Here is a 22,947-nt window from a genome sequence, read left to right on the forward strand (position 1 = left end):
ATCTGTTCTTGGTGGAATGTTCTGGAGCTTTTGGCCCTGTCGTCACTCCCTCTCTGGGATTTATTCTACCAGTGCTGAGGAGCTGTGCTTTTTATTAGCTAAAACTAACCCTCCCTCCCACTTCTGATGTAGCAGCCATTTGTAATTAAGGGGGACGACCCTTTCCTTGTCCCGGAATCTTTCCTTGTGTATGGATCAGAGGGCTGCAGGGCTGACCAGGCAATGTGACATGTGACCTAGGCGTGGCCAGGGGGACACGCCCAGCCGGACTTTGAATTTTGAGGGAGTGCCATCAGGAGGCGAGGAATGGAGGGTCCATTGGCAGCTGTGCCCTTGGCGGACACTCCCAGCGGTGACCGCCCAAAGGGCCTCTCCGCTGCCCAGTCTCACTCGGCTCTTGACTGTGTTTCGAACCTGAGCTGCCCTGTCCGGTCTGTGGACCCCCCGTGTGCTCCCCCTGAATCCCCTTCATGCCGACGTAGCCGGAGTCCTTCCTCACAGGAGGTGTGTGAAACCCGCTTTCTGGTTTCAGACCGACTCCCGTGGTAGAGCCTGGTCATCTGGTTTCATGTTGGTAGGCAACCTTCTTCCCCTGTCCCTTCTTGTGTATGTCATCCATCCTCCACTGTCCCGGTACACTCTGTCCCATCCCCACCCGGCCAGAATTCCCTTCCCACCAGCAAATCTGTACAGCTGACCGGTCCGCCCTCACCCTGTCAGTCTCTCCTCCCAGCCGAAGATCACAGGCCAGCTGTCACTCTTCGATTCTTGGCAACCTGGCTTTTGCCACCACAAGGCCAAAGAAACCTGTGGTCACATCTAGGAGCTATTTCTCCCGCTTCCTTTTCTTGACCTCTCAGGGTCATTCCACACAGGTGACCCCTGCCTGAGTCCTAAACACCTTTCTTGTTTTCTTGTCCTCTCACATTCCTGGTTTTCCCTGGCTTCTCAGACCTCCTCCTCTTTCTTTTGCAGGTTTATCTCCAGGCTCAGATATCTGCTTGCAAACTTGATATCTCCATGTGGATTTCTCTTAAAAAAAAAAAAAAAAATCTCAGGCTAGTGCTTCTCAAACTTTAACAGACACACGAATCTCCTGGAGATCTTGATAAAGACAGTTTCTGACACAATAGAGTCTTGACGGGCCCAAGATACTGCATTCTGAAAACTCCAAGGTGATGCTGATGGTCTATAGGCCACATAATAACACAGTTCTAAAACAACAACAACAACAACAACAAAAACAAAAAACCACTTTAAGCCACTGTCATCTCAGGCTTCAGCCTGTGACCGCATCCCGATCTCTCCGCATGTCCACTTGCCCGCGTTTCAGCTGATCCTCGCCCTGCAACAGGGGGATTTTTTAGAGCCTTCATGCTGATCATGTCGTTTTGATGCGTCTCATTGTCTCCGATGGCTTCCCACCGCATTTATGGTTTTATTCATTCTGAGCATCGTGGCTTCCAAGCCGTGTGTGTTCTGATCCCCTCCCTCCATCTCCGTCTTGTAGCTCTATATCTTTCCGTCCCAGACGTACTGGTCTTCTCTGGGTTTTTCAGTGGGCTGCATTTCCAGTGCCGCTCCCACCAAACCCACCCCACTGGGGCCCTCACCCAAATCCCACACCTTCTGCCCAGACAGTCCTGCACAGTGAGCTGTAGACTTGTTTTCCACCCAAGACACGATAAGGAACTGAGACCAGAGCGTGAACCAGCCCCTCGTGGAGCGTGCCGCCTGGTTCAGCTGACGCATTTTTGTAGCACAATGTACTTTGAAGGAGGAGGGCATTGAGTTACATGCTGGCTCAAGCACCTCGTCTCATTGCACACCAGTAATGAGAAGTGCAACTATATTTTGAGTGACATTGGTCTAGGACACTCTCGTCCACATCCACACCTCGTGCACGTATGTGCATACACGCACTCACCACATATGCACATACATACGTGCACACATGTTATTCCTCCAGGCACGTCTGCCTTTAAATGAGAAAGGCAAAACCTTAAAAATTTTAGAAGACAAAAGGCAAAATATCATTATGCCTTTTAGTGTAGGGTTTCTTAAACTTTCTATCTTAAGACACATGAATCTCAAACAATAACAGAAAGATTGACAAATCCGACCATATTAAAATTGAAAACTTCTGTTCATCAAAAGACCACATAAAGAGAACCAAACAATAAGCCACAAACTGAGAGAAGTTATAACTGACATAGGATTGTAAGATATCAGGAATGCCTTTTTGGATATCTGATCTTATGTATCTGTTACTCTTAGAAAATCTCATTTTTGACTAGATGCAGAGATCGAAGCTCTCAGGCCGGCCTTCATCTCTTGGCGATCTGCTTCTGGCGTTTTTCTTCGGCCCCCTTCATTCTCTTGGCCGAAAGTTTGGCCTGTGCCGTGGCGTCTTTTTTTCTCGGTGCTCCATTTCTGCGGAGCGACACACCAACGTCCGTTTTGCTGGACATGTGAGATGACAATCTTGGGTGCTGTGGTCCCAGCTTTCTCCCCTTCTTCGTTTAGGAGCTGTCTCACAACAGGTTAGCGGGCATCATCATCTTTTGAGAAACTGAAAAGTGGGCAGGTTCTGTTAGCCCTTGTGGGCCCCAGGCGACCAGGCCCAGCTGTGTCAGTGACACGAGGATTATCTCCCCCACTTTTTTTTTTTTTAAACAATGACCACGTTGAAAACACTCAGATCAGCACCCACAATGCAACCCCGAACGGATCTGTGCTTTCTTTATCTATGATGAGTCCTCCTTCGTCCATCATGAGAACGCCCCTTACTCAGTAGCAGGCAGACACGGCCATGGGTCAAGACACCCTGCTTCATGGGGAGACCTTGTTTGTCACCTCCACCCCTGATTTGAACCACGTGACCCTTCCATTCTTCACCGAGCACGTCAGCAGCAACTTCTGTGGCCGTACGCTTCTCATAAAAGGTACGGAGTTTGCGTTCATCATCCACTTTGGCGAGCTCTGGCAGCCAGCGTGGCTGGGAGCGAGGTGTTGGGCTTCGTCCTGAAGCAGCCGACCACCTCCGAAGCGCCCTGAAGAAGAGATGAAGAATGCTTTTAAATCAGAAAGCGACAGACAATCCAATAGCAAAAACGATTAGTAGAACTGAAAAGACACTAACGAGGACACATGAGTGGCCAGCAGACAGGAAAAGGTGCTCGGTCTGTTACAATCGAGGACATGCAAATTAAAGCCACAGGGTTGTATAACAGGCAGCTTAGTAAAAATGGGAACGTTCTAGAGTGTTAAGTATTGGCGAGGATTTGCAGCAGTCGAGAGTGGGAGTGTAAATGGGTTCTTCTCCTTTGAAAGGTTATTTGGTATTATTTAGTAAAGTTGCAGGCGAACATGCCCTCTGACTTGGCAGTTCTATTCTCGTCCAGACGTGCATATATTAACACACCCGCATGCACATATGCACACACATACGCACACATATGCAACACATACAAACAGGTACATAAATACACACATACCTCTGGGATGCCAGAGGTAAGGGTAACATTCTTTTTTCATAAACTGCATGATGGGAACTCAGATGTTCTTTATATTAGTATCGATATGCCTGATAACTATAGTTTTATAAATAGTACCTCTTATCTATTTGATATTTGGTAATAAAACCAGCACCAGTTGGAATGAAGAGTAACCTGGTAGAAGGTATTATTAGTATACAGTTGGGGTTGGAGACAGAAAGGGAAGAAACAGTTTTCTAAGCCAGGGAGAAAAATGAAACGGGCAAGGATGGTTTTAATAATGGCACTAAAATCCTCTCGTAGGACAACTTGAGAACCAGAAGAATAAAAGTTGCTAAAGATTTGTCAAGTTGGGCAGTGGCTTAATTATGTGACCACTGTCCTTTTGCTTTTTAACTCTTAGAAAGTCTAAGGGCTCTTGTTTTGGAGTAGACTCACTATCCACAGAGAGTTGAGGTGACTCGTCACGTTTCGAAAACTCCACAATTTAGCAAAGAAGCAAAAATAATGGTTCTGTTTGGATTAAAGCTCTTCAGAGATTTTTGACTCTGCCGTCCCTTGGGGTTCCCAGGCCAGCCCTCAGAGGATTTTTTCCCCCCGTGTCCATGCCTGCAGCTGCTGAGCTGTCCGCAGGAGGACGGTGGAGCCTCATAGCTCAAAATGCATACTTTTCCATCGGTTTCAACCCTGAAGTCAGCATGTGCTTTCAGCTCCAGTGTAACGTGTTTCTCAATGTAATCTCTTCACTTAGCCGTTTTAAGGAAAAGGACTGATTTGACTACACATAGTGTGGCGTGAAGAGCATCCAACCCCTGAGAACTTGTGAACCTGCCTCTCTAGGCTGGCTCTGCCCCAGCTGCTATTTTAAGCAAGTCAGCTTAAACTCTTAGGACCTCATTTGCAATGTGAGGGGATTGGCCACAGTTTTAAAGGATCCATTCAGCCTGAGAAGTCTTTGATTTCATGACTGGCTATTATATATATATATATATATATATATATAAATATATTTATATCATGTATATTTATATTTATATAAGTCATATTTTCCAAATAGAAAAATATGACTTAAAAAAAAAAACCAAACTTAAATAAAATACCAAATTATCTTGCATGTGTTAGACCAACAAGTTCTTAGAGGCAGTTAGGCATCTATCTCCCTTTTGAATTTTTAAAAAGTTCCTTAAAAGCTTTTTAATATGCTTTTTAAAGACTATTTTTTAAAGAGCAGTTGTCGATTCACAAAATCGAGGGGAAGGCACAGAGACTTCCTGCGTGCCCTCTGCCCCCACACAGGCTTTGCCTCCTTCATCGTCAACATCTGTTACAATCCATGAACCTACACTGACACAGCATTGTCACCCAAAGTCTGGAGGTCTCCTTAGGGTTCTCGGTGTTGTGCATTCTGTGGATCTGCCTTGTGAATTTTTAATCACTGTGAGTCAGCATGGCTTGAGGGGACTTCCTGCTGTTACTTACAGCATGGCAAGGACCTAGCCAAGGACAGGTTCAAGGGAGGCACCCAACAAGCATGTGTCTTGCGGTCTACGTGGGAGAAAGTGCCTCAACACTTGCCATGCGGACCTGGCCCCACCTGGGAGCCAGAGAGCAAGCCTGCTGGACAGCGCCCGCGTCTGAATGGGGTTCCCCGTGTCATCTGTGTGCCACTAAAGTCTGGGGAGCCCTGGTCTCGTTCCTTTCACCGTGTCATCAGAGAGAGAACCTTTGATGAACTGACGCTTTAGAGCTTGGAAATTGATCTCCAGGGCTTGAAATTAAGTGTCCCTGAAGCCTTTTCTGCTGAGAGGAACTCACCTGGGTTTTCTAACCTCTTCCTGAATTAACTCCAGAAGTAATTCCCCAGGGCATTTCAGCAGCTGTCTCTTCCGAACTGGTTTCTCTCCCCCTGGGCTTGGCTGAAAGAAAGGAAAAAAGGCATCACAGCTTGGCACCCCTCACATTTCTTAACAGGAAGTTTTTCACTCCTCTGTTGACTAATCGGGAGAATTTTTCATCCTTTTGACCAGTTTGCCTTCCCTGTTCCCTGTCCTTTGAAGGCAGAGTTAGTTGACTTCTAATTTGCATCAGATTCTCGGGTTCATAAATTAGCCACAAAATGTCGCTTTTCTTTGTTATTTTATCTCTTGCAGCCTTCCTGTGCACTCACAAATATGTTTCTGATTCATTTTAAAAGGGATCTTGCTCTCTGTTCAGAGCTTATATTTCAAAATAAATTAAATCATAGCAGAGTTTCAAAACAACCACATAAAACGATTTATTGTTAGGAAAACTTTCCAATCTATCTTCTACATATCTGGGCAGAATGTTGATTTCATTACTTCTTAAATGTCTAAGTTTTTAACCTTTACTATAGAAAAGAACAGCTGTTACTTTACCTTGGTCGTGATGAGTTCCGAGTTTTGTCTTACCCATGTTTGGAATGTGACAGGTAAATAGAAAGCACAAAGACAGATCCTAGAGCCAGGTCCTATAGAAGACAACAAACGCTGAGTAATGTGGCTGCGAAACAACTTAAAGTCTTTAAGAAATGGTTTTGTTTTATTGTTCATTCATTTTTAAAAGTTATATTACATCACAAAGAATATGATTCTTTAAGCAGCTTTTATCTGATGTAAATTTGTGACTTTCAGATGTTAATGGAACCAGCTAGAAATATTTTATCTATGGAAATATGCGACTAAAAATCATTTACAAATTTTAGTATATACACACAAAATCTATTTACAGAATTTTGTCATAAGTCTTGATTTTCACGTCTGCTAGTGAGTTGCAAATACCTCTGGATGGCCTCTTTCAGCTTCTGGGTGATTGTACTGAGCTATTTTAATTCTACATCATGTCTTTTGTAACCTCAGAAGTTACATAGTATTATTGTTGCTCATTTATACCATCAGAACTTGTTTCGATTTAGCCATACTTTTATCATTTATTTATTCTCTATTCCTTCTTCTCAGCTCTTCTGGGATAATTATCCTCTTAAAGTATGCAACAGGTCCTCAGATAACATTGTTTTGTTCAGTGTCATTTTATTATATCACTGATGAGATGCTGTGGGAACTTAACTCTTGTTTATATCAATTAGCCTACAGTAAAACTGGTTTCATTAAACATCACTTTGCTTAAAGTCACAGAACCTGTTGATGGTGCTGGGAATTATTGTATATTCCTGTTTAAAGAGCCTTCTCTACCGAGGGTCTTCCGTTGGTATAACTACGTTTTGCTTATCTGAAAATATTTTTATATTGCTGGTTATTGAAACCTAAGATGTCAGATATTTTCTGTCAGCACTACAGCACTACAGATTTTATTTCATTGTCACTTGGCTCCTAGTTCTGTGAAGTAGTTATCTGAGGGTGTAATTGCCATTCCTGTTCTCTGACCACATTTATAATTTCTCTTTGTCTTTGGTGTTCTGTGGTATGTAAGTAGGTGTGTAGGTACGGGTTTTTAAAACATTCAACCTGCTTGGGATTTCTTGGTCTTCTTGAATAGAAGGATTCATATCTCTCATTAATTCTGGACAGTTCTTAGTGCTCTTTGCATATTGTCTCTACTCAGTTCCCTCTATCACTTTGATCGAATGTCTGTTGGACTGTCTTATTCTGTCTTCCATATTTCTTAACGTCCCTTATTTATATTTCTCATTCTTTTGTTTCTCTGTGCTCCATTCTTAGTAATTTTTAGTTTTATCCTCCAGTTTACTAAATCTCTCTGTTTATTATATACTGTATATTGAGTTTTAAAATGTTAATTGTTATATTTTTCATTTCTAGATGTTCTTTTCATTCTCTTTCAAATCTTCCTGGTACTTTCATAGTCTCTCTCTCCTTACTCATGTTTTCAGTCTCCTCTTCTTTTAAATGAATTAAACGTCCCTTCAAAGTGTATTCCATAATTCTAATTTCTGAAGTCTTTACAGAGCTGATACTATATGCGTAGATTATTATTATTATTATTTTTTTGGTGGGGGGTTCCTTTCGACTTTTTTTCACCGTACCTTATTTCCTTACATGTTTTGTAATTTTTAATTTTATACTCATATTCGTTGGAACTCTAGCTATAGGGATACATTGATGCCTGGTTTGAGAGCATGTGCATCTGGAGATGATTTGTGTTAGCCTCTGACAGGCACTGGAGATTGGGTCTCCTTTACATTACAATGCTAGTTCACAGCACCATACAAGTAGTATAGATTCCAGTCTTGGGGAAATTTTTTGTAAAATATCTGCACAAAATCAAAGTGGAAACAGACACTTTTTCTTGCCAACTTCTGAGGGGTAGATATTTTTCTTCCTAATTCAGTCCTTCCCTGAGATGTGATACTTCCTGGGTCTCCACTTTTTGTAGATGGTCTTCAGTTGAGTTCTTTACCTGTCAACACCCAATACTTGTTCCTCACTCCCCGGTGGCCTAAGCATTAGACTACCTGGTCCAGTGTCCCTCTAGGTTATCCGGGGACTTCAGTACTCGATAACCTCCCTAGCCCTGCTTTTGCTCCTGTACTTAGTACAAGTACCCTGTTGTCTTGCGGGCTCATCCAATCTTATAAAAGGATGTTTTTGAACGTTTATTAAGCATGATTAAGTTGGTAGGCTTTGAGATCTCTAGTTTGCCATATTTCCAAGAATGGAATAGAAATAATTTACTTTTTAAAAATAGAGTGAATTCAAGATTATCCCTATACCATTTCACACACTTGTGTTCTGATAGCTTGGACAAGGAGCTGAGGGTGTTGCTATGAGTTATGATAGTTGCTCCATCTCCAGCCTGTACCGTAGTGGATGGTACCCTGTTCCCCGGACCTTCATGAGAGGCCCGGGCCATCACACATTCTGCCTCTACACAGTGTATCTGAGTTACAGTTGGAGACACCTAAACTACTTAAATGATAATGACAACTGTCACAAGGATAAGGAATACGAACCTTTGAGAGGCGGATAGGATGCTTTTGGCACATATCAGAACTTGGTCCTCAGACACCATTCATTCATTGATTTAACATATGTTTATCGAGCGCATCATGTAAGGGAAACGGGTCATTCCTGTCTTCATGCAGCTCACATGAGCAGACGGTTGATTCCAGTGGAGCACCTAGGGAGATGCCCTAACCCAACTTCAGAGTATTGAGGAGGGAGCTGGTATCTGTGCTGCATCTGCAGGACCCGTGGATGTCATCCTGGTGGAGAGCCGGGGAAGGGCATTGCAGGCTGAGGGACAAGAATGTGCAAAATCATTGAGCCAGAGAATTTGGGTTCGGAGAACTACAGGTAGCTCATTCGGCCAGAGCGTAGTTGGGAAGGTTTGAGAGTGGAGCAGGGAATGATGAGAGCTGAGCCTGGAGGTAGCCTGAAGCCTCAGTGTGGAAGGTCCCTTGACTAGGAAACTAGTGAACTCTCTTACCTGGGGAGCGAGGGATGCAGTCGGAGTTGTTGCGTTCATTTCTCTCAAAAGCCAGTTCTTATGGAAGAGAAAGAACATGGGCTTGGGAGTCAAGACGGGGGTTATATTCAGATTCCAGCCGCTTCTCTGTCCAGGGGCTTATATAATTGATTTAGTGACCTTCCCTGAACCCCTCTTTCTCATGTGATGAGAGAGAACAGGTCGGACAACCTCCTAAGCCCTTCTCCAGTTCCAGTATTCTGTGGTGTCGTTAGAAAGGGGGTTGGGGGATGGGGTGGGAAATGCCAGTGCACACACACACACAAGCTAAAGTAAAGGTCTATGAATAGTTGCAGATATTACCATGACAGGGATTCTGGCAATTTCTGGCTTCCAGTTGCCTGCTTAGCTTCTAACTATGAATTGTGTGTATTCACAGAAAGCAGATGTTTGTTAGAAGAGTAAATGTATGTCTGAAACAAGATGTGAGTGACGTGGTTTTCATTGCCTTGCAGCTAACCCAGCTCTGATTTGCTTTATAGATGAGCACAGCCTCCCCTCATCCTCCGTGGAGCTCGTGCTGAAGGCGAGCTCGGGACACAGCACTGCACATGTGGCCTTAACAGGAACTGCTCCAGGGTCCTGGCAAAGCGGTCCTCTCCATGTCACGTCACCTCCACCCGCCACGACTTTTGATACAGCCTTTTTTAACCTAGGAAAACTGACCCAAAGTAAAGCAGATCACAGCATCTTTGTGGCGAATTACGTGTCCGTGACAAGCAACGAGGTGGTCGTAGATGACGATGAAATGGATAACTTTTTGCCAGAAACTCAGTGGGCCGCCTCCCGTGTGGTTTCTCCGGTACAGTGTATCACAGTCAGCCCACTAGGGCTGCCCAAAGAAACATTAGACTCCGTACTGACCCCACCCTTACCCAGCCTTTCTTCCCAAGATGAAGAGGTGGCATCAGCGTGGCAAGACACAGTGCGACAACCGACCACGTGTGCTGAGTCCCCCAGTCATTTCAGTACTTTCTGGTCAGCTCTCCTCACCTCCGAGGGCATAATTCCAACTCCCAGTGGGACTTTGGTGCTTTATCCCACTGACCCTCGCGGGCACTTATCAAGCAGGACTTTGCCAGAGATCGTGGCTTCAGGAACAGAAGGCGTAGAAGCCCTCCTCTTCGGCTCAGTGTCTCCAGTGCCTCAGCCCCTCCCCGTGTCGGGGGAGGTCCCAACGCCTCCAGAGGGTGTTCTGGCTACAGGTACAGGCGGGTACCCTGATGTGACCACTGCACTGAGTCAGAGTCTGAAAGAAACCGTCTCTCCAGGAACACCCCCTGCGGCAGCCGTGTCGCAGACGGCCCTTGTCTTTAGAAGCAGCAGCAGCAGCAGCACAAATTCCATTTTGTTTTCAACTTCTCTTGCATTCGAGCCCTTTTCTCTTCCATCGGCTGATGTCTCATATAACCCCTTCCTTCCCAGCAGCTCCTCTGAAGCGTCGGGACCGCCCGGCAATTGGGTGGTCCCAAGTCACGTGGCCGACGCTCAGGTCCGGAGCCCAGCGCCCCCATTCCGACCACACCTGGGGTGCGCGTCCTGCACTGTGGCGTCTCCTCGGCACGTTCCGTCGGCGAGCCTCCTGGAGAAGGACGTGGGGTCGGGGGATGGTGCCGAAGCCCTGTCCATGACCGTCATGGAAGCAAGCAGCGTCTCCCCACCGAGCAGCACAGGAGCAGACTTCTCAGAATTCGAGGAGGAGCTTCAAGAATTTAATACGCTCTTCCCCTCAAGACCGATAGTTCCGCTTTCTTCTCGGTCTGTGGAAGTCTCATCAGTGAGCGGTGGTATTTCAGCGGCGGCGGACATGGCCACACAGGTGCATCCTTTCCACAGCCGTGTCTCTGTACCGGTGTTACTGGATACTGCCCCTTTTGTCTCCTCCGTCATCGAGACTCAAGTGACACCATCCGGTGTAACAGCCGGGTTTCCCTCAGCCATCGCCAGTGTTCTCCTGGATGCGTCTTTCTCTGTCACAGCGGAGGAAAGCACGCCGTCGCTTGCTCACAGAGACCCAGCTCTTTTTACGTCCGCTAAATATAGTTTGGATCCCTCACGAGAGTCTTCACTTTTCCCTGACCGAGAACCTGCCAGTTTTTCCCAGCATGAAACCGAAAGTATTTTGGAGTTTGCATCCAGCTTTTTCTCAACTCCACCGCTGGAATTCAGCAGCTCGGTGCCTTCATCTTCAGAAGTCCTTGTGTCTCCGTCTCCAGGGTCAAGTGACCTGTCGGCCGTCATTTCTCAGGCTTTTTCTACCTTGGTTGAGACACTTAGATTGTCCGAGTCCATTAATTTGCAGTCACCTCCGCTTTCTGTTCCTAATTCCCCACACCTCAAATTTTCTCAACTCTGGCCAAGTTCAGACCTTCTTTTAAATACATTCACTTTTCTACCTAGTTACTCCGAGATGTCACTGCTATCAAACGTCCCCTCTGATTCTCTCAAGTCTTCTGAAGCATCAACTGTTTCACTGACAGACGATTCTGAAGCTCATTTTACCTCAGCTTTGACTGAAACTACCTCCTATTTTGAGTTTTCACTCATGTCTCACGAATCCGCAGTCACCACACTGATGCCCTCCAGTTCTGAGCTCCCCTTTGACATTTCGACTGCTGGGACTCACTCAACATCACCTTCGACTGCTTTTCATACAACACCCACTTTAACGGAGTCCTCTCTCTTTTCGACTCCAGCACCTTCCGACGACGATGTCAGCGGTATGGACGATCACATGTCTCTCGTATCCTCTTTCTCCAAAGTCATTCCTACCGCCACAGGATTGGTCACCACTGCGTCCCCGTCCTCAGCTGCCTCATTTGTTCCTGAAGCGACCCCCTCACCTATACCTACAGAGCCGATAATCGTGAGCCCATCTTTCACACCCACGGACTTACCCCTGAACACCTCCACTGAACTGAGCACACCTGAGACCACTGCTGCCCCTGAGGAAGCCGTGGACACCACCCCGAACGGCAGGCCTTCAAGTCAGAAGCCCCATGAGAGCAGCACGCTGCTTCTCCCTCCGTCCCTACCTCCTTTGGTCACCTTCACCCCTGAAGCGATGGTTGATACACCAGCGCCGGACACCACCACGCTGCCGTATGTGTGTGATATCACAGTTCCTGATGCCTATTTGATCACGACTGGTAAGGCCCTGCTTCAGGTCACCTCTGCTGGTTGGGGTGATTTTTTTTTTTTTAATTGTTTATCAGGGTAACATTGGTTAATACAATTATATAATTTTCAGGTGTACATTATAATTTGACATCTGTATATTCTGTTGTGTGTTTACCACCCAAAGTCCAGGGGTGATCTTTCTAAGGTACATTATGAAATATGTATGGCATCATGGGCAAAGGATGTTGGCTTTGGACTCAGAGATGTCCTGGGTTGGTAATCCTCTCTCCGTTGGCCATCGACTATTAGTTCACTAGACAGTTATTCAGCCTCTCTAAGACTTCGTTTCCTCTACTATTAAACAAGGATGGCAGTGGCCCCTACTTTATTGGGTTATTATAAAGATTTAAGTGCATGAATGCATATAAAATACTGAACCCAGTGCCTGGCACATAAGGAATACCCACAGAGTATTATGTAGTAGTTAGTCCGTAGCAATAAGAATAAATGAAAAATTAAAAACAAACATAGGTGCTTTTGCTAGGATTTTGGGATGCATAACCCAGTGAATGCTTAGAAGACGTCACAATAAACACCTTCATGTTTAGTTCACACAGTTACCTGGGAAAAAGTGTAAGGGCAAGCATTGCAAATTTCTTACTAATTTACTACTCTTATTCTTGAAAGGCTGGGGCACTTTGCTCTTATGTACTCCCACAAATGTCACTGGGATCCTGAGCAAAGAAACACGGAGTGACTACATGTCCTCCGAGTTCGGTCATAACCTTTGACCTTCGCCCTGGTCTGCGGCCTGAGTGACTAGCCAACAAGCAGCAGCTCCCCTGGGCCCTGCCTAGCTGCTTTACTCACTTGAAACTGGAGTACATTTGCTGTCATGTCTGTACAAGGCCAGCGACTGTGGCCCACTTGACCAGGCTCTCCAGCTTGTTCTTCGTGAGAAATGACAGGGCGTGCATGCAGTCTCGTGACCTGTCGATGCATACAGCACGCTGTAGATGAGCAGCCTGGCTCTACTGGTTTTGATGGGGATGAAGGGTAGACATGAAGAAGGGGTGAGAAGATGGCAGGAGAGGTTGAGAAGGAGTGGAATGGCGTGGACAAGGGAGGAGAGGACGGGAGGGAGAAGGAGAACGTACTTCACCTTCGTTCTCTGTGCCGAGTGACGTGGGCCACGCGACCTCTCCTCACCGTGCAGCGCTGCCACCTCTGAGAGGGTCGGCCGCCGAAGCCTTTGCTCTCCTAACTCCCCCCTCCCTCAGATGACACACCGTTTGTTAATTCACGTGACAAGTAATTATTGAGCACTTCGTGTGTGTGTGGGAGGTGCTTTTAGACGCCCTAAGGAATATAGAGATGAATGACGTGGTTCCGTCTCTCAGGCTTAGGGTCTAGTGGGGCGGATGCTGAGCCCTCTTTTCTTGGTAGCTGTGATGAGAATGGTCGAAGCAGAGTTCCTGAAGAGTGACAGTTTGGGATGATAAGGGACGGGTTTGGAAGGATATGAATTGGAGGTCACGTTAAAGGATGAGTGAAAGGCTGTCAACTGAAGGTGGAGGGAAGTGTCCTCCAGGTGGAGGGTGCTAACGGAGATGGGGAGGTTTGACAGCCCAAGGACAATCAGCTTGACGGGCAATTAGACTGTGTAATGGGAGGAGGAAATGAGGTTGGGACAGAGTGGTGCACCTTCATCTGCAGGATTACAGTAGTCCAGGAGAGAGAGAGAAGAGTTCTCATATGGGTGATACTTCTTTCTTGCAACATTGTTACACACTAGTTACAAAGTGGTGAGTTACAAGAGGCTTATTAGGAGAACTGTTGAAAGCATCTTTATCTCTGGGATCCCATGACATTTCTGATACTTATAGTAACAATGTGCCTTCTAGGATTTTTCTAGAGATTAGAAACTATTTTAGAAGTGTCTCTAAGAATATCAGATATTTGTAGCATGGATTAACTTACACATATGACATACATTTAATGAATTTGGTGTCCTTTATTAGGAATCCATGTATTTTTCATAGCGTTCCGGGGTAGAATTCACCCATTATAAATGTATGACACGTCAGCAGTTTTTGTAGATGTACGGAATCGTGCCTAAATATCCATACTGTTAATCAGTATTTTTAAGGGGAGATGAGCGCCATCTTTGCTCTCAGGGATAATTTTGACCCCGAGGAAGCATCACCTCATTTAGAATCTTCATTGAGACTTGACCTTGGGTTTTGTTTTTGTTTTTCGTAATTCTGTGTCAGAGAGAGAGGATTGGGGTGATTCTTTGTCCTCTGAAAGAATTCTTTTTATGGCTTTCTACACTGAAAGTAAGAGCACTCTCCAGTGACCCATGGCTGGCCCTTGGGAAGGCATTGACCACACGTAGCCAGTACGGGGTGAGGCCACAGTCCCTGATTCTTGGTCTTACCTGGCGGGGCACAGAGTCGAGGGTTTTATTAGCACATTGAGCTGATGCTGTGCATGGTGATTTGGTAAGTTCAAGATCCACTGCTGTTGCTCTGTTCTTTCTCATTTTGGAAAACGGATTTTGTAGCCGCTAAGTCACTTTGGCACAGCACAGGCTCTGCCTTGGGGTCTGGAAGTGTGATGACCTTGTTATTCATGATGCCACTAACTGCATTTGGTGCTGGCTTTCGTTTGCAGTGCTGGCCAGAAGAGCCGTACAGGAGTACATCATCACGTCCATCAAGGAGGTGCTGAGGATTCATTTCAATCGGGCAGTGGAGCTCAGGGTAGGTCCCTGCGGCAGGCAGTGTGACACGGGTGCCCGGGGGGGAAGGCACAGGATGATGGTCGTGGAACCGTCACTTGCCCTTTTCCCCTCCCTTCCCCTGGTGATCACCTGCTCATCCTCTGAGTCTCCACTCAGATGTCACATCATCAGAGGAGCCCTTCCTGACCCTAGACAAGTTTTTGTTGGCAGAGTTGGAACAAAGGGGGCTCTAAGGCCAGAGTTCGGAGTGAGGACCCTAACAATTTTGCTTCTCCTAATTTGCATGAAAAGACTTGCGACAGAGTTTCAATTAGATTTTAGAGTGTGGGCATATGCATGTTTCTGTACATTGAGGGAGATCGAGATTTTCAAATGCTTTATGGCGGACGCTGTGCTGGTGCCTTCTCTACCCCCACCCTCCACCCCCACGAGCTCAGAAGCCACACTGTAGACCCACACCATCCTGGCCAGAGCCACAGGCCATATGTGGATTGGGCTCGTCTGAGCTGAGATGGGCTGTTAAGCACAAAATACATACTGGATTTTAGAGACTTAGTGAAAAAAGGAATGTAAAATATCTCACTGATAATTTTTTGTATCGAATACTTATTGAAATGATGTCAGATATATTGGATGAAGTAAAATGTCTTTAAAATTAATTTCACCTCTTTTTTTTATGCTTTGTAATGTGGCTACTAGAAATTTTATAATTGCATATGTGGCTCACACATTTCTTTCGGACAGCATTGCATTACTCAATAGAATAATTGTTCGTTTATACGTGGGTGAAAACAAGCAAACACCTTGAATTTCCATAACTCCTTATTCAGTTCGTATTGTTCGCTGTTCTTTCTCGCTCTCCTTGCTCTTATAGTTTTGTGCAGTTTTGTGCAGATGTATAAAAGTAATTACTACAGTAAAATTTGAGTATCTGTGAAGCTCTACTCCTTCATTTAAAATTAGCTGTTTTTTACCTTATTATGTATCTCAGTACAGCTTCTTCTACATTTCAATTGTGGTTTTCTGATTCGATAATTTGATAATTATTGTCTTATGTTTTTTTATTTTCATAGGTTTACGAACTATTCGCTGACTTCACTTTTCTGGTAACATCTGGTCCTTTTGTTTACACGGCAATATCAGTCATAAATGTACTTATAAACAGTAAACTCGTACGTGACCAAACTCCTCTAATCTTGGCTGTGAAACCTTCCTTCCTTGTGCCAGAGTCCAGGTTCCAAGTTCAAACAGGTGAGAAAACCCAAGCATAGCTGTTTTGGCTTGTAAATAGAATTTCACTTTATTTTTTTGTTTTTAAAAGCTTTGGGGAGGATTCTTTTTAAAATTCATTATTTAAATCTTCAAAAAAACTTCATGGAAAATTTCCAACATATACAGAAGTACATGGAATAGTTTAATGAACCCTCTTGTACCTATGGTACGGTTTCGACAGTGTTTAACTTCTAGTCAGCCTTGTTATAGACACACCCCCATCTATATCATTCCTTTCATTTTATTTTGATATGGCATCATATCTTTTCATTCAAAAATATTTTAGCCTGTGTCTCTAAGAGATAGATTGTTAAACATACATATACATATATACACGTACACATCTACATGTATACATATATATTCATACATATTCAGCCGTATAAAGGTATGCACACTTATACATGCACACCATATGCATACATACACACATATACATATATATGCATACATATACACATATGCATGTATGCATATACATATGCATATACACATATACATCTATCAGTGCTATCACATCCCCTAAAGGTCACAGTAATTCCTTAATATTATATTTAACTTTTCCTCATGGATACCTTCAAACATATGCAAAGTAGAGAGAATAACATATTAAGCTAATTTATGTCCATTACTAAGCTTCAAAAATGATCAACATTTTCCCAACTTCGTTCTATCTATCCCCTGCATATTTTTTTTTTGAGGAAGCTAGAGTGTTTCAGAGCAATACCAGATATCGTGTGTTTTCACCCATAAATACTTACTAATTCATCTCTAATGAATTCATATATATTTGAAATATTTCAGTCAGTTGCAGCTTCTTGTGCTCACATTGTTATCTTAGATATTTTTCCGTTCACAAATGATGACACCGCCTCCCCATTGCATATCTTCACTGGGTTCGGAGGTGGTTTCCTACATTTCCGTGATAGATACGTATACATAATACACCATAGAACTTAATTTAACCCTGGGCTGTGGATGAGTTAGTCGATTTAGGTCCTCTTTTTCCCTCTCTTCCTTCATCGATACTAAAGAAACGCCGAATTCATGGGACTGCGATTGTTGTCTTTCAGTCCTTCAGTTTGTGCCTCAGAGCGTGGATACTGGCTTCTGCAACTTCACCCAGCGCATCGAGAAAGGCCTGATGACAGCTCTCTCTGAAGTGAGAAAACACCACCAGGCCACGTATAACCTCACGGTGCAGGTGAGAAGCGCCGAGTGCAGAACGAGAGGCTTTCGCTTTCCAAGGGAGCCAGTTTTGTCATGTTCCGCTGAAGAGGCACTTGACTCTTCCCGATTCCCTCCAGTGGAGGAGAGTCAGTTCACGTGGGTTGGGGCTGATCTCTTTCCGTGGTATTGTCGCATAGCTCAGATATGGTGAGCTGAAAATTCCTTCTATTTTATTGATTTGTTTGTTTGTTTTTAAAGCCGATAGCACCTGGTCTTCCTAGGTGGTCTCCCATCCAAGTACTAACCTGGCCGGATCCTGCTTAACTTCCGAGATCACACAAGATCGGGTGTGTTCAGGGTGGCATGGCCTCAGACCAGAAAATTTCTTCTAAAAAGGAACGTTATCAACTTATAGTTTATCCAATGGGGACAATGCCAAAATATACTAGCGCTCATATTATGGAATGCCAGGAAAGGCAGTGCTTCACTCTAAAAAAAAAAACAGAATATAGCTACTAATGAAAGAACATGCTTTGTATGCATCATATGGACACTGCTGCTGTTTTTATTTTATTTCTTTGGTATGTTTTTTCCTCCATATTCTTCGTCTTCTCTTTCTGGAATTCATATTAAATAGATTTTGGTGCTCCTGGATTCATCTTATTTCCATTTTTTTCTTATATTTTTCATCTCCTTTTAATTTCCTGTTTTTACAGATTATCTAAACTTTGCCCTCCAAGTCATTAATTTAGTCTTCAGCTGTGTTTATTATATTATTCAGTCCCTCTCTTGGATTTTCGCGAAGCCTTCGTTTTTTTCATTGTTCTTTGCTCCTTTTTTTATTGCAGCCTTTCCTGCAATGATGCAAGATTATCTTGTGTGAGGATATAATGTCACCTTGAAAGTCTTTGAGGACGATAGAGTTTTTTGAAAGTCGTCTTCTGTTCCCTCAGTTATTTCTATTTTCTCTGCGGCCATCGTTCTGTGCTGCTCTCGGTTCTTCGCTTTCGTGCTGTTGCTTTTCTGTAAATGTCTGGAAACTGCTGGTCGGCTGGAGTGAAGAAGCAGGTGGTTAATTCTGGCAGCTCGTTCAGCTTTCCCCTTCAGCTGTCTAGTCTGTGTCTATGTCAGCCCTGTGTCCTAAAGGGAGACTCAGTGGAGCACCAGGTACCGGGCAGAATATACATCTGTGGTGAGTTTCTCTCTTGGGGCAGTGTGTGGTCGAGACAGGCAGGATGAAGAGGTTGTACCCTGGGATGGAGCACGTTAGTGCAGCTTTTTCTTGGCAGAGCTACTTTTTCTTTCATTTCCTTCCTCGTCTCTGTGTGCAGTCTCCACCCACGTCCTCGCTTAGGGCCCAAACCTGCGGTGGGTCTCTCAGGTAGGGAGCTGTTTTCCTTAGGGGGCAGCACTTCAGGCTCTTCGGGGTGGAGATGTGGCTGCTGCTAGCACCTCTGTGCTGGCCTGGGTGTGGCAGACAGAAAGGAAAAAGGAGGGAGGCACTTGACTCAGCTCTTTGGCACATAGGCTTTAATTAATTACAGCTGCCTACTCTTGGTCTTATTTCCTGTGGGTCTCTATCTTCGAGCCTCCCAGGCTGCTAGGGACAAGCTTCTCAGCTCCCCTAGAGTCTGTGCCACGGGTCTTGGTTCCCCCTCAGTTCTGCTTTATACCAATATGGTTCCATCCTTTCTCCATTTTCCAGAAATTCGACAGAATCTCTTTTTTTTTCCCCCATTCTCAGTACTGTCATGGATTGATTCCTCCTCTTTTTTCAGCTCCTTGTTATTTCACTAGGATTTGAGGTGGGAGGGAGGGAGGTGATACATGTAGACACATGCACTCAGTTCATCACTTAATGTAAAAAACATTTTCAATCACCTGAGATTTTAAAGTGTTGCGAAAGGGAAGCAGGTCGTGACGCCAGTTACTCTTCCTTTAAACACGTCACTTGCTTTAAAAATACAATAAAATAAAACCGATGAGAGGAATCGTGAGAGAGAAATCAGTCAGGTTTTCGGCGGAATGTTTTCGGTGGAATGTTTTCGGTTTTAGGAGCCCGTTCCGACCTCTCCTTTCAGATCCTGAACGTCACCGTGGGTCCTTCGAGGACGGCCCCCCGGCGGGGCCCCGTGAACATCGTCTTCGCGGTGAAAGGTGCCCAGGGCTTCTGGAACGGGACGCAAGTGAGCGAGCTGCTCAGGAATTTGAGTGTGGTGGAGTTCAGCTTCTACCTGGGGTACCCAGTGCTCCAGATGGCCGAACGTGAGTACTACTCCCCCGTGAAGTGCTGGGGATGGACGTGGTCGCGGGCGTTTCCGTGGTGGGGGGAACCTCTTTTCCTCAAGTGAAATATTGGGCTGAAATTCAGAATGCAAATCCGATAAAATTAGAGCTTTTCGGATTCAAGCCAGGAGGGTTCTCCAGCCCTGCGGCCTCACCCACTGGACCTCGATTTAATCTCTTTTCTGAGGAAGAGGGTGCTATGAGAGATTTTACCAGTTCTGGAAAAGATAGAAGAACAGAGAACAGATTTGTGGTTGCCAGGGGTGAGGGTTGGGAGGAAAGCTAGACTACAAAAGGATAGCAGATGGCCGTTTGGGAGGGGAGGAGGCCATGAGATGGTTCTAGATCTTTATGGTGGTGGTCGTTACACAGCTCCGTGCAGTCATCAAAACTCATAGAACTGTGCACCAGAAAGAGTGACTTTTGTGTGTACACTTAAAAAAGAATAATAAATGGAAACAAAACCTTTCTTTCTGGCTGATGCATTTAGATTCACAGTGCACATGGAGTAGGCCTGGGTGTGGCAGAAACATTTACTTCAAAAAAAAAGCAGTAGATTCCAGAGTTGAAGTCAGGCAAAAAAAAAAAAAAAAAAAAAACTTTTTCCCCAAGTTGGAACTGCTAAATGGTCTAACGATTCTTAATGCATTTTAGTGTGTTGTTAATGAAATGAAGAAGCATGCCTTGTCAACATGCAGCAGTAGACAGGGGTAAAATTGCTCTCTACATCTAGCAGCTTCCTTGAGACGGACGTGCGCAGAAACCACGTGCTGTCTGGCCCCCACACCGATCTGGCGACTTCGTCTTCCGTATGTAGTGCTACCTAGTGTAGGAAAGGCAGTGCGCTGCGACTCACCTTTCTGACTGTGGCAGACGTGTTTCTCACAGCTTTGTCTCCTCCCCCAACCCTTTTTTTTCTTCATAGCCTTCCAGTACCCACAGCTCAACTTGTCTCAGTTGTTGAAATCGTCTTGGGTAAGAACAGGTATGTTTAACTTTGGTCAGATTTCGTAACCTGTAAGATGAAGAAGTCTGTGTGGGTGTGTGAAGAAAGATATACCACCTTTTCCGTCTCCGAGTCCTCAGTTCAGGGCGAAATGTACTTTAACTTCTTGGCAAAGAATGAATGAGAAAGGGATTCAAATTTAGCTCTAGGAATGTGTCCCACTGAGTTATGACACACAAAGGATTGGTTGGCTTTCTCTAAAATTCATACATCCAGTGCAGAGCAGCCTAATGGGGCTGACAGTCTTCCGACCCACAACTGGACGGGGTTGTGAATCAAGGATCTTTTGTTTTTCTCTCAAAGTCTTATTCGTTTGGTTTTATAAAGATAAATAAGGTAACTCGGTGAGTCGATAAGAAGTTTTTTTTAAAGTCTCGCAGGCCCGGGTCAGATATTTACAGCTATGGCATTGCAGAATAAGACTTTCTAACCGGTGGCACACCAACACGTAGGAGGTAGTAACATGCCCACCGGGTGCCCAGTGGGTGAGCAGCACAGCGAGTAAGTGGTCGGAGGGGAGGGAGGGAGCACGTAAAGTGGCGACAGTCGCCATTTCTGGGTTCCCATACCCTGCCAGCCCTCTCTGCCTCACACATAACATCCCATGTAAAGCCCCCACCCCCGCATGGTACAGCGGCCTCATTTCTCACATAATTTTCATAGCGGTTAAATGACTTGTCCGTGGTCCTATCTCAGAGGAGATTTGAACCGGTTCTGGCTGACATGCCAATTGTCTGTTTAGATAATCTTATTTACAGCCGATGTCTGAAGAGAGGCACCTTATCTCGAATCAGTTTCTGACTCAAGATAAGATAGGAACTTAAACCATTCCCAGAAGTTTTGAAGTCAGTGCAGACAGACTGTCCAGGCGTGTGCAGGCCTCCCTAGCTCCAGAGCTCCTGCTATGCCGCGTTCCCGGGGTTCCCGGCCCCCCTTCCCCCGCTATTCTTGAGACACGTGGAGCTCGGAACTGTGGATAAGATGAGCAGCACTTCCTGGATCCTCCCTCACTTTTCCAAACCCGTTTAATGTCTCCTCTCTAGGGATCCGCGTTTTATAGTAACCCTACGTTAATTTCTCTTATGCACGCAGCCTTTTTTCCCCCTTCCACCGCTAGCTAACTCGTTTGGGGGCCTGTGCTTCATTTTAAATGCAGTCCTCCTGGGAGTCGTTGAGAAGCAGCTGCAGAATGAAGTGTTTCAGGCGGAGATGGAGCGCAAACTGGCCCAGCTGCTCAGCGAGGTCTCCACCAGGAGGCGGGTGTGGAGAAGGGCCACCGTGGCCGCCGGTGGCAACAGCGTCGTGCAGGTAGTCCGAGAGAGCAGTCTGAGCCCTGCCTTCCGTTCATGCAAGGGAGCCGCCATGAGAAAGCCCTGAGTTAGACTGATTGCCGTATGAGGTAGCAACTGAAAGTGGCAACATTTTAGTCAACTGGGGTCTAGACAGACATTTACTGAGTCCTCCATACGTGGCCAGGTGGCACAGCAAGACCTGGTGGGGAGCGCGGCGGAAGAATCTTGTCAGTGGCTTGCCATACCATCGGATGGCCTTGTTTTTCCCCAAAGTAATTTCTTAATACTGCAAATGTAGTCAACGATGGAATGGTAAGTATATTGATAGCATCATAGACAGAAATCGCTCATGGAAGGGACCTTAAGAAACCAGGAAGAGGAAAATTTCCTGCTCTCTCTTCTAGCACGTCATCCTCTCCACCTGCTGCCACCCCAAATCTTCTTCACCTTGCCACCTGGCAGAAAAGTTACAAAGGACAGATTCCTTTGAATTAGAAAGGGACCCATTTTAAAATGCACATGCTCACAGAGAGTCGGAGTCGGGGCTGCGATTTATTCCCATGTCAAAGTGCATTATGTCATTTTGGATTTTTTTCTTAACAACTGCCGACTTGTAGAGCTAGGAAAATGGGATATTTAGAACTTTGGCATTTCAGAGACGGGAAGCCAGGGTGAAACCAGGACGTGCAGGGGCAGGGAGGTTGGTGGTTTAGGGGCATTAGAGAGAAAGATGCAAAACTGGCACAGAGGAGGGGAAACGAGGCCGTTTGCTAGAGCTGGCATCACCGTCCCGTAACCCTTTCACCAGCTCTCCTCCTGCAAGCATCGCTGTCTTTGCCTTCCCGGAAAGGCGGTCATTAGGTTTCTAAAGTAGTTCCTTTGCCAAGTGCAATAGAATATAAAGAAACTTTTAAAACCGGTAAAAAAAAAAAAAAAAGAGACTAATGTTAATATAAATATAAAATAAGTGTATGTTTACAGTTATATAAATATAAAGAATAAAAATGAAAATGAATTATAAAAAGTTTGCCTTAGTAACCCTGGCTTCCAAGAGCTCAGAGTCTGGGAGGAGGTTAATAAATGCACGTAAAACAGTTG

The 22,947-nt window shown here is 45.1% G+C and overlaps 1 protein-coding gene and 1 pseudogene across 3 annotated transcripts in view; one reads left to right on the forward strand and one right to left on the reverse strand.

Moving 5' to 3' along the window:
• KIAA1549 (KIAA1549 ortholog) overlaps positions 1-22,947 on the forward strand; it is a 109,024-nt gene that overhangs the window by 31,593 nt on the left and 54,484 nt on the right. For all 3 annotated transcript variants that reach the window (XM_039861040.1, XM_039861041.1, XM_039861042.1), the window contains exons 2-8: positions 9,440-12,106; positions 14,754-14,842; positions 15,897-16,074; positions 17,169-17,299; positions 19,347-19,530; positions 20,477-20,536; positions 21,714-21,865. In XM_039861040.1, coding sequence (XP_039716974.1) covers positions 9,440-12,106; positions 14,754-14,842; positions 15,897-16,074; positions 17,169-17,299; positions 19,347-19,530; positions 20,477-20,536; positions 21,714-21,865 — 3,461 coding nt within the window. The remainder of the gene's footprint in view (positions 1-9,439; positions 12,107-14,753; positions 14,843-15,896; positions 16,075-17,168; positions 17,300-19,346; positions 19,531-20,476; positions 20,537-21,713; positions 21,866-22,947) is intronic.
• LOC120601296 (uncharacterized) lies at positions 17,522-17,640 on the reverse strand (annotated as a pseudogene).

The sequence above is a fragment of the Pteropus medius genome, unplaced genomic scaffold (assembly GCF_902729225.1).
Source record: "Pteropus medius unplaced genomic scaffold, Ma_sr-lr_union100, whole genome shotgun sequence".
Lineage (NCBI taxonomy): Eukaryota > Metazoa > Chordata > Mammalia > Chiroptera > Pteropodidae > Pteropus > Pteropus medius.